Below are 12,223 nucleotides of genomic sequence, written 5' to 3'. Positions count from 1 at the left end.
AAAGGGATATGTTGCCGTCGCCGTCGACGCCAGCGCCGGCTGCGACGTCAGCTTTTCGGGGGGCTGTTAAAAAATGTTACACTCCCGCGCAGTCGGCGGCTCCAATGTGTGACAACTGTGGGCCGTGAGTGAGTGAACTTTGTGTGGGGTGGGTGTCCTTCCAGCTCTTCTTGTTGCGATTCCCCTGTTGTCTGGTGGTGACTATTACTCTTTACGGGCATTCAGAGCCTCCACATGAACACGAGTGCGTTTATGTGTATGTGTGCACGAAGGAAACTCGGCGTGCGTGTGCTCTTTTTGCTCCCTTCGTGTCCTTTTGGCTCGTCCGGTCTCATTCGGCTCATGTTCGGCTTCGGCTACGCATGAGTATGCAAATGTATTTCGTGTACACATATACATAATAAATTTTTTTCGGTGTACGTGACGTGCGAGGACACCCTCCAACTCCACCGTCGCCCCGCTTAGCTGCTGTTGTGATAAGGGAAAATATATATTTTATGTGATGAAGGAGTAAGTACGACGCTTCGCTGCCGACGCTGCTGCCTCTGCCGACCGAACATCGTCCTGCCGAACGGAGCGCCGCATCCTCATGTGATTCCTGTTTCGCAGAGTCCGACCGTTTGTGGCCCGCTGCTCATACGTGTGCGTGTACGTGGGCGGCCGTGGCCCACGCGAGCAGGGGGCGTGGCAAGTGGGTGGCTGTGGGGAGCAGCGCGTGTGTGCCGTCGCTGCCGCCGCCTCTGCTGGCGCTTCTGTTAGCTGCGACGTAGTTGCTGTGTTTTTTCAGGCCCGGCCGACATCATTTGAATTAGTCGCTTCGTGACGTTTGAACGGTTCGAAACATACACGCGACACCCACATACGCTCTTCCGTTAGCCGCTCACCCGTTAACCGTTACGATGTTCAGCGGTCTTCTACAACGCCGCCGCTACTAATCTACCATATCAGTTCGATCGAGAAGTATGTTTAGCAAGTACATGCTCTTACGTGAAATTAAATATATCGATTATCGCGTGTTTCAAAGTATATTGAAAAGAATATGTTACAAAGCTTCGATACGTTTTATTGTTTTGCTTTATAAATTTATTGATATGAATTTGTTATATCCCCGTTACATTATTAAATGCATCCCAGCTAGTTTCTTTAAAAAAACAATTTAATTAAAATGATCGCAAGCAATCAAACGGCGGCAATTAAAAGATCTACAATGTTTTGTCAATCGTGTCCAAATATCTAGTTTTTCTTGATTTGAGTTATGTATATCCTTTAAACTATACAAGTTATAACTTATAGGTCTCGGAAGGCCAAAGTACGTTTCATGTGGAAGCTTCCGACGTTTTTATTATATTACGGTCAACGCGCCCTTCAAAAAACATTGTATTTAAAACATTTCAAATGAAACCCAAAATCAGTTCTTTGAAAATTGCCCTAAAATTTAAAGGACGGCGGGTATGGCAATATAAACATAGTAATAGGCCACAAATTGACCTGTCAGCAGCCATTTAGAGAACAAAGTACCTACCCATTCGTGATCTACCTGTTCGGCTGGTCTGCACATTATTTATTTGCTTTGTGTGTGTGTCAACATACACGATCACGCACCTGATTATCACCTGCACTGTTGACCAAAGGGAAATCCTTCGGCCCGCAGAGTGAGAGCAATGCGAGAGCGAATTTTAGCCGATCCTGCCCACCCCAACTCACACATGCACGCATAGTGTGCTGTATGGTGTGTGGTGCACGTTGATTGAGGGTTGCATGTGTGCGGGGTGTGTGTTGCGGGTCCTTCGCTCATAGGTGAACACTGTTAGCAACTTGCTGTGCGTTTATTTGCATAGATATAGCTCAGTTTGTTGCAAACCCTCGACAGGAACGTGTAACACTAAAGCAGCGCGAGTCAGGTCTTGTCAGAAATAAAAATTAGTGACACCCATATATTTTGCACAGAACTAAATTGTGAACAGTGAAAAAGGATTGTAGCGCACCCTTTCAGCCCAGTTTTACTAAATAATGAAAGTGCAATCAAAAATATCGTAGGAGTTAAATGGTATGTTGGGTTAAAAAGTTACATTTTCTAAAGATAATGTAATGGTTCCTAGTGCCATGTAAAGGTTGTGTTTTTAGGGCTTCTACATTTTAATTAAATTTGTCCATTTATTATTGCCAATTATATATGGCTCTGTACGGGAACTAGAAAAAGTATTTTCTTCACACAAAATACTTGTATACTTGATGAAAGTGAGGAGTAAAAATGTGTGAAATTGAAATTGAAATCGTAATTGAATATAGTAGACAAATCAAGGTTACCTACAAAATTTAATCTTAAAATGAGTCCAAGTGTTGCATCAATGTGGGATCCTTAGTCACTTTTAGCTGACTTACTTTGCCATTAATTAAAAAACTTGATTTGTCTTCTCCGCGTTCCACTAACTTGCTTTTACCTGTCGCCACTCTAAAGCAAAATAAATAAATAAAAATGTTGTCTCAGCTGCCACAAACCGCAAATGAGTTACGAGCTGAAAAAAGGAGCAAACCAGAACCGAGAAAGGAACGAGGTAAACGCCTAGCAGCTCGCTGCTAATTGCACATTGTTGCATTCGAGCGTGGTTATCCTTTGGCTCTGGCTCGGTTCCAGCAGAAAGATCTGGCGTGGAGAAGCATGTGTTAATATGCGGTTTCAAGCCCCATCCACCCACCTCTTCTACTCAACAGCCGCTCCGGAACGGTAGACGGACGAACCAAAGATGCAGCAACTACGGCAAATAAAAATGTTTATTTTGCTTGCGCTCCTACCAAAGTTTTTTAATTTTGTCTAAGGAAGTCAGTGTGGGGTGGACTCTGAATTTTGAAGGCGGAGGTAGTCAGGCAGCTGGTGACTGTTTTAAAAATTCACACACGCAGCGTGCGATGCTTTCGAGTAGATGGGGTGCGAATCCAAGCCAGACAGTCGCTGAATTAATTAGATGCCTCGCACTGGATGTGGCAATAGCCCATGAATAAAACGGTGGCAGATCCACGCAAACAATCACAGTTTTGCTGTGGTAAGTTGTTCCGAACACTTTTTTATAGCCCAAAATATAAATCAAAACAGTTAACTAGTCTCAAAAACTGTGATCTTCAACAAGGAAAGGTTCTGAAAAAGCTCCCATATTGCCAGATTCATTCCACTGTGAAGTGCCGGGAGCACGGTTAAACAAAGCAAAACAAAATTCGAGGCAGGGAGAATGAGCCATTATCACACATCACACATCTGCATGTGATATCCTAGAGGATATGCGACACGACACGTAGCAACTGTGATTGCTACACCTTCGTGCTCTTTTTTGCCTTTCACTGTCTCCACAGCTGGAAAAATGATATATGCCGCGACTCATTAACATATTATCACATTGTACACACTTCAAATGTGCCTTACAGCATATGTCATGAATACGAATACATTACGGCTGGCATTATCCTTAAGCTTTGCTTATTCGTCTCTCGCCTAAAACGTTCCCTCTTTCCTCTTTTTGCATGTTTTTTCCCAGAGAATTGAAGCACGCTGCACGTGACTGGAACGGGGCATGTTAAAGGACGCCAACCAGGAGTTGATTAAACATCGCCAATCGACGAAGCTCTCCATGACCGACTTCGCTCGTCAGGCGGCGCCTGTACAGCTGCCTATGCCGCTCGAATTGCCGCTTCCCATGTCAGTGCCGCTGCCGCTTTTAGCCAAGACTCCGACCAGCGATCACGCCCCCATGCACTCTACGCCCCCGACGACCCCGCTTACGCCACCGCCCCTGCCCTTGAACATGAGTCAATCGGCATCAGCGGTGACAGAAGCGGCTACTCCATCAGATCACAGTCTGCCTACCACACCACCCACAGCAGGAGCACCAGCTGCAGCGTCGGATCACTACAGCCTGCGCTGGAACAACCACCAGAACCACATCCTGCGGGCATTCGATGCACTGCTGCAGACCAAAACGCTGGTGGACGTGACCCTGGTCTGCGCGGAGACTTCGATCCGTGCTCACAAAATGGTGCTCTCCGCCTGCTCGCCCTTTTTCCAGCGCGTCTTTGCGGAGACTCCCTGCAAGCACCCCGTAATCGTGCTCAAGGATTTCCGGGGCTGGGTAGTGCAGGCCATCGTAGACTTTATGTACCGCGGAGAGATCAGCGTGCCCCAGCAGCGACTCCAGACCCTCATCCAGGCCGGTGAGTCGCTTCAAGTCCGAGGCTTGGTGGAGAGCTCTGTCCCAGAACACACACCCACACCGGCCGCCTCTCCCGATGAATTCGGCATGTTGGACACATCTATGCTGTCCTCCAGCTTTGAGGACGAGTGTCCGACGATGGTCAGACCCACTGCGGGTGGAAAGCTTATGATGCCGTCCGCCCGACTCTTCGGCAACGCTTCAAACGCCATGGCTGCGCTAGGTCTGCGGCGGAAACGGGAGCAGGATTGCGACCGCGACATGGAGAGCGATCAGGAGCTGGGAGGCAGCTCACCTATGCCACGACGTAAGCAAGCACGACCGCGGCGCCGCTCCGGCGATGTGCCGCACGACTTCACCCTGAACAAGACCGATGCAGAATCCTTGCAAACTGTGATCAAGCACGAGCTTCTGGAGCGAGCGGAAAGAGATCAGGACGAGGCTCATGATCGAGATCACGCCCAAGGTGAAGCTGAAAAAAATAATTCGTCGCCAGCAGAAACGATGGCCGAACAGGCTAAGGAGCAGCAGTCCATGAAACAAGAAGGACCCGATCAGCCACGCGGCCACAACGAGAATCACCACCAGCTCGACCTTGACGATGATGACGACGACGATCAGGATCACGAAGAGGAAGAGGAGCAAGACATTGAAGAGCTTATTCACACGACCAACGAGCTGAGGCGTAAGGCTGCAGCAGCTGCTGCTAATGCGGCCGCCATGTCCCCCAACCCTTCTCCCAGCCTCAGTGACGGACCCGAAGACCTCTGCACCACAAAGAAAGCCAAGGAGGGAGTTTCTGGCGCCCCTAGCTCGTCAGACTGTGAGTCCAATAACAACAACAGCAGCAAGCTGCAGGACAACAACCAGCGCATAATGCTGTCTCTGAAGGACATCCGCCAACTAAACGCTAATCCGAACCCCACGGCCATCCACACGCCTACGAGCTGTTCGGGGGGCAACAACGGACTGCTTAGTTTTCCACCGCCGGGTCTTCGGCCACCTGGACTCCCAGACAGCCCGCCCTGCCACATGGAAGCGCTGGAGGCACAAATGCACGCAGCTGCGGCTGCTGCCGTGGCGGCTGCTGGATCTGGGGAGCACCCCTTCCATAATATGGAGCACCAGATGGAGATGTCCCTGGCGGCTGCAGCGGCCGCTGCTGCGATGCATCAGCGTGAGCCACGGGATCCCCGTGATGGGCGCGACCACAACGCATTTGCGAGCAATTTGCTGGGGCCAATGGGGATGCCCCCGTTCGGAGGACATAACGGAGGCCATCCGGGCAACAGTGGTCCAGGAAACGGATGTCCTGGACAGGCTGCGCACGAAAGACTCGAGGAGAGTATGAATCGACTGAGCAAGGAGCTTGGCAAGGAGTTTGGAAAGGACTTTGGGAAGGAGTTCGGAAAGGAGTTTGGCCCGGCATCGCCGATGAGTCTGCAAGGTCCCTTCAGTGCGCCGGATGGACCTCCGCATCCGCCATCACCACTGCCCTTTCCTGGCATGTCCTCTGCGATGACGCTGACTCCGCCACATAGTGAGTAATCCGTTTGAATCAAATTTTGTTTATCGTTAGCCAATTGGGTCCAGAGGTCACTGGGCTATCTGCCTGGATAAGAGAATATGCCCAGCGGAAGCTTTAATAACAGAAACCCACTTCAATGTGGTCACGTGCAAAAGGCTTCCCTCCCCAATAAACTCTAACGAAGATTCCCTTTGACTTGTCTGCCCTTTTTGCCACTCTGAAATGCAACATGTGGTCTTAGCGCGACATCAAAGTGTCGTCAAGTGACGAGTATCCTTGGAGAAGTGCTCTTGCATTGCCACGCAAGACTGTTCCAAAAGCCCCTAAGCACATTATGGCTCCTCAGGCTCCTTTTGCCGCTAATATGACCTGTTAAGAACTCCATACTGAGCATGACACTGTTGAAACGGTGCAATGCTTTAAGCGTTTCTGAATGAAGCATACCTATCACTCCGCTGTTTCATTTTTTTCGTAATTAAGTCATAAAAAGTTTCCGCTGTTGACAGCTCGAAAGAAATATGGAAAGGCAATCGTATAAGCTCCTAATAATTTGACAGTTTGGCGGCTCCCAGTCCGTTTTCTACTGACAACAACGTCTGGGGAGCTAGAGGGAAAGAGGGGAAATGGGAATGCCTTTGCGGTTAAGTCCCAGGAGGAACTGCAGCCGAAGTCAATTCAATTGCGTTTTATATGATTTTTACATTCATGTCACTCGGAGTCAGGCGAAGCAAACACAAGTTGAGGTGCAAAGGTTAAAAATAAGGGCGGGTTGGGTTAGCCTCCGCCGTTGCGTGCAGAAAGCGCAAGAAATTTATGTTGTGTTTCTCCAACATGTGATTCGGAGCGATTCGGAGCGGGTTGAGTTTAAACTGTCAGCAAACGTTTAGCCAAATGACTTTTAAGTTGCTTGGCTGCCGAGCAGAGGACAGCACTTCTGCACATCGGAATATTCGCTGTCTGCTTTATGCCCTTTCTGGTAATGTGTTGTGTTTAAAGTATGCCAAAGCGCGCACAACTTAAACCTTTTGGCAAACAACTTTGGCAGCGTCGCCGGCATAAATAAAAATACGTGGCGACGTCTCGTGGTTGGGCTTTCCTTACCTTGGTCTAGTCCTTCCACACGACTTTTGCATATAAGTCGCGCGATATTCATATTAATAATATCCGTTTGGGGAGGCCCATGCCAAGCCGGGCCAGAACCCAAGGACCAGGACCTTCGCCTGGGAAGAAAGGGGGCGACTGAATGCAGGCGAGACGCGAGCACACAGGATATAAAATAAATTAAGGCACAAAAATATGAAAAATTGTACGAAAACGCCAAGTGGAAGTCAGGCAGGAAGCGCAATACCTTTTAATGCGACAAAAATTTCAGCCAACATATCAGAAAAACGAATAAGAGAACGAGTACGAGTTCGGGTGAGTACAGCGCACCAAAGGCGCGTCGTATTCGAGCAAATCGCTAACTACTGCATAAACAGGCTGCAGGCAATGAGAAAACCGGCGAAGGATACGCTAAGCCACAGAACTCCAGTGTCTATCTACTAGACCAGTAGTCGCCTACATAACACCCTGTAGTATGAATAAGTTTTATTTGAGCTGCTATAATTTAAATCTCAACACAAGACAAACACATCGAATTGAGTGCCAAAGGGTATTAAATTTGTTTTTAATTTATAATTTGTTATCTGTTTTTGGTACTATTGCTATTTGTTTTGCGTATGTTTCCAAGTTTCCAACATGGCCAAAATGTATTTCCGAGTATATATATTAACATTCCATACATATATCTCGTCCGCCAGACAGTCGTGCAAGGGATTTACCACCGTTTGCCTTTCGTATGAAGAATGTGATTTATTTTTTTAAGCCTGAACATATTTGGCGTGAAAATCATTGAACTAATAGCTTGTGACATGTGGGATGGGCTGTGAAGTCTATCTGCTTGAGATCATTCTGGATTTCAAAAGGAAATCCACTAATTTTGCACGCCGTCAAAAAAGTTTGAAGTAAAAACCCATATTACGTATACGCCGCGTGTTGTAATGTCTACTTCAGAAAACAGAGTCAGACAATGTGCGCTCGTTATTTGTGTCATTATGCTGCAGATACAACACATCCTCAGAAACAGAAACAGAAACGGATACGTCCCCTTATTCATATGCTTTAGCATTGTTTTCGCTCCCTTCTGTCTGTATGTTGGCTCGTCTGTTATGTGGCGCTTGTTTGCATCCTGAAATCCGCGGCGCGACTTATAAAATCAGTCAGCACAATGTCAATATTATGCGTTACCTCCCAGCTAGGTGAAGAGTCTTTGCGGAATCATTTCTTAGTTCTTCTCATCCTCATCCTTCGTCTTGGCTCATCAGCTTACCAATTGTTTCACTCATGTGGAGAAGTGCACTCCAAGCGTAAAATATTAATAGAATAACGATGTGCCATTGTCTACTATCAGTAGGTACCGTTTGTCGGAGTGTGTTTGCGTCCATTGTCTTGGCGGCTAATCAGCTTCAGTGAGCTGGAAAATGTGTCGCTTATGCTTAAATTACCCAATGCAGTGACTGTTGTATAAGAGTGCAGTTTGCTATATATACAGTTATTATTTTTGTTACAGTGAAAAAATCAATATTTACTGATGATGTTTTTGCCCGCAGTGTTTGGCCTCGACTCCCCACTCGGACTCTTTCCGCCCGGAATCGATCCTGGCAAGCTGTATAACCCGCTAATGGAAATGAGCGATCCAAGGGACATGCCTGGCGGGCCGCCTCCGTTTCTTAAAAAGAAAAGTAAGTACACGTATCCCATAAAATGACTGAACAGAACAAACTTTCGCCAAGCCGAGCCGAGCAAACAACTAATTAACCCGAAAAACAACGCGAACCCCTTCGAACTTCAACGGCCAACACCTCCCTACCGATCGGAAAGTTTGAAATCATTTCGGCATGATTGGCGTCGATCACGTTGAGGCAGTCGAGCTTGTAGGCCGATCTGTTCCGTGTCTGGCTGCAATACTTCACACCTGACTGATTGATCTCGCGCTGGGGTAGCAGAGTTCATGCCCAGTCTTCTACCTTTGTACCTCTTGCATTTGATCTGCTGCACTTTTGATCACGTAGTTGCGCTGTAGGTACAAAGAAAACACTTCGGTTAGGTATCGATCGAGGGTAATTGAAGAGCAAATAGAAAGGGTCATAAGCAGTTTTGTGAACGGCAGAGCTAAAGCTTAGTTGATTATATCATCCCAGTTTTGCTACGAAGGCAAATAACTTTGGATTTTGTTTTGAACACTTGCGCACTTCCTTTCGAAAAACTACGCCTTGTAAGACTGCTACAAGTGCACATTAAGCCACATTCTATGCCTCCCATGCCTCGGACCGTTCCAGATGCGATCACTGATCACTCGTGCGATCATGTGAGGCGGCAAATTTGTTTCTGCGGTTTTCCTGTGCGCCGATGCAGTCGTTGAATCGTTCGAGAAATGGTTTGTTTGTTTCTTTTTCCTTTTCTTGAATGGGGCAATATGTGCACCTATGCAAAACGTGAAACGCAAGCGTCGCTTTTTCTGATTGACAAATGGAAGAGGTGAGGAAGAAAATTCGATATACAGCCCCATGTTTCTATCACTTTTTACTCAGCTCACCTGCGAATGGTGCTTCGAAACCTCAAACGATGTAATACGTTTTTTCGTTCGCTATAAATGTGTTTGTGAGCCAGGAAATCATAATTATTTTCATAAATGTAGTTCTGAAATCAATTATGGCCAAGCTGCCAGCTGATTGACAAATAAGACGTGAAGGAATAGATAAGTTAGGCATGTAGAAGAAATTTTTAAGCTGCATACATATATGTTTTTGCTTTGACAGTGACTTTGACAGCTAACCGCTGTGGATGGGTTAAGTGCATGGTTATGACAATATACATTTGTATCGTACGCTTGTACGAAGGTGGTTTTCTTCTCAGGCCCAAAAAGATAAGTAAAGTAACTATAAATCAGAAAAACGCCAAAATGTAATTGCTTAATTTTCTGCTCTTCAAGAACCTATTAATTGAACCCATCAAGTGAAGGAATAACAATGGCAGAGTCGTGATCATATGTTAGGCACGTCAGGTTGAAGAACATCCAGAGCAGATTTGTTAAGTGTTATCTAATCTGAATCTTGAGGCGTGCTGAATGACGTCGATTTACAAACTCAATTTCAACAATGTAAGCCGGCAAATAAAACGCAAATTTGGCGTATAGCACGATATTCTTTATTGCAAGTCTGCAAAACCTGTTTCTCGACTGATACCAATCGGGAGCCGCGCAGCTATACACTCACAACTTCGATGCGATCCACTCGTGGTCTTTGGCCCGCAATCGTGTGGGTGTGATTTAATGATTTGTTCACATTCATTTGTTCATTCGTCGATTGTTTTGAGCCAGTCTGTGAAACGTGATTTCCGATTTGTACCAAATTTAAATTTCGTTTATGTGAAATCCCGGCTAACTAACATTTCGGTCTAGTGGAACTTCATTAGGCCGGCTTCATAAACTTGCTAGTTGCAGTTCGCTTTTCGGTATTTTCGATTTCACCGGAATCAAAGGGTCATACCTGGCTTGAGGCCCATCGGCTGCAGACGAGCCAGGCAAATATTCATCCTCCGGATGGGAAATGTATATGATCAAGCCGAAGCCACCAGTGAATTAGGGTATTGAATGAATTACATATTTACTTGCCCACATGGTCGTCCCAGAAAGAAAGAAACCTGTGCATTTGTTGGACTTTTTGCCCGTGCGAGACGATATCTATGGATCTAAATTGAGTTTTAGCGGCGCATGTGACGCCACAGTCTCTGCTTACTTTTAATTTGCATACAGAGAGAGCCGACCAAAGCCGGCAGGTCAGAATGGGAACCTCCACAGCGTTCTTGTTTCTTTGGATGTGCCGAATGATAGCTCGCCTCAAGTATAGGTGCCACACAAAGACATGTATCAAGGTGTGTAGGCTCAACGCAAGCTGCATTGCTCTGTAGACCCCAGACAATGGGTAACTTTTCAGAAAACTTGTCTAGGCAGTATATGAGGGCAGAGATTGAAACATTAGCAGATATAAGCCAAGCGATAGGTTGGGCTTGTGGCGCCCGTGTGGTGCCTTTTCTTATCCCCGTCCTATGACGCCAGGCTGTGAAAAGCATTTACTTTATCCAAATGATCCTTCTTTGCAGTGCCACGACCAAAGGGACAGCACTCAGCCCCTCGCGGCGGACCTCCGCGCTCGTGGACTAACACAGAACTGACGGAGGCACTTCAGCACGTTTGGAACAAAAAGATGACCACGTCGCAGGCTTCGCGGATTTTCGGTATCCCCTACAATTCCCTACTCATGTACGTCCGGGGAAAGTACGGAAAGAGCTTAAAGCTGGAGCAGCTGCGTAAGGACTGCATCAGTGGGCCACCGATAGAAATGCTGCAAATGGGCATCGGCGGAGGCAGCGGTGGTTCCACTAAGAATGAGAAGAGCAAGGAGCGCAAGGAGAAGGACAAGGACAAGAACTCCATGAGCAACAACGGTTCGGGTGGTTCCTCCAATGCCCAAGGCGGAGGACCGACCTCCGGCAACGGGTCAATGCAGCATCCCGGTGAACTGGGACCTATGGGACAGTTAGACCTGGATCTGGGACTTCCCCTGGGTCCCCCGGGAGGGCCCCGTAGTAACAGTTCAGAGCCCGATCTACTGAGTGCCCCAAATGCCCTGTTCAACCCCTTCAACCCACAGGGTTTCTACCCGGATTTCTCGGGCGGCTTTCCCGGCCTCCCTCTGAGCATGTTAAACCTTTTGCCACCGGCAGAGCGCCACCATGCAGCTGCCGCTATGCACCATCTCGGCGTGAGCATGGATGAGGACTGCAAGTCTGTGGGGTCGAAGCAGTCCTCCTCCGTGGACGATGACTACCCAGGTCCTGGAATGCCGCTCTCGCTGGAGCACCGGCGGGAGATAAGCGCGACGGGCCCACCACTCACGCCATCTAACGGCGGGGCCGGGCAAGATTGAAACTTGTGGCGGGATTGGGCAGCCGGGGCTGCCAACGCCAATCCAATGTACTTCCCTGCTTTCGAGCTGGACCAGGAAAAAATCCCGACCCCGCCGTCCCTGCCTTCGCGACCCGCCCTTTACCAAATGGCCTGCCGTGAGCTCAGCTTTAAGCCAGACCGGTTCATGGCAAGAAGAAAGCTGAAACGCTTCCGGGCCAAGCGCCAACTCCAAGCGCAGATTGACACTCCAACAGCAGCCGTTCCTGCGCCTTGTCCAGTCAGCAACGCGCTGCCCCCGCTAAGGACTTGAAAGTGAACCCGAATGCAATACGTTACTATTAGCTGATGATTTCTTTTAGTTAAGTAGCCCCAAAGGAGTATGTTTAATGAGGATTACGTGTTTTTTTCTTTAAGCAAAGAAATTGTGTATAATTTGCTGGTGCTTTTAGTTCCTATTCCCAATCATTTATTTATACTTTGCAAATAATT

At 47.6% G+C, this 12,223-nt stretch overlaps 1 protein-coding gene across 1 annotated transcript; it reads left to right on the top strand.

Moving 5' to 3' along the window:
* The first annotated feature begins 821 nt into the window (after positions 1-821).
* Positions 822-12,116, top strand: LOC122614236 (protein jim lovell). Its single transcript, XM_043788768.1, has 4 exons — positions 822-960; positions 3,528-5,739; positions 8,376-8,507; positions 10,927-12,116. Exons 2-4 carry the CDS (start codon positions 3,564-3,566, stop codon positions 11,751-11,753), a joined length of 3,135 nt encoding a protein of 1,044 aa, XP_043644703.1. The 5' UTR covers positions 822-960; positions 3,528-3,563; the 3' UTR covers positions 11,754-12,116.
* Positions 12,117-12,223: the final 107 nt, after the last annotated feature.

Source organism: Drosophila teissieri, chromosome 2R (genome assembly GCF_016746235.2).
Source record: "Drosophila teissieri strain GT53w chromosome 2R, Prin_Dtei_1.1, whole genome shotgun sequence".
NCBI lineage: Eukaryota > Metazoa > Arthropoda > Insecta > Diptera > Drosophilidae > Drosophila > Drosophila teissieri.
This window is presented reverse-complemented; position numbering and strand designations above follow the sequence as displayed.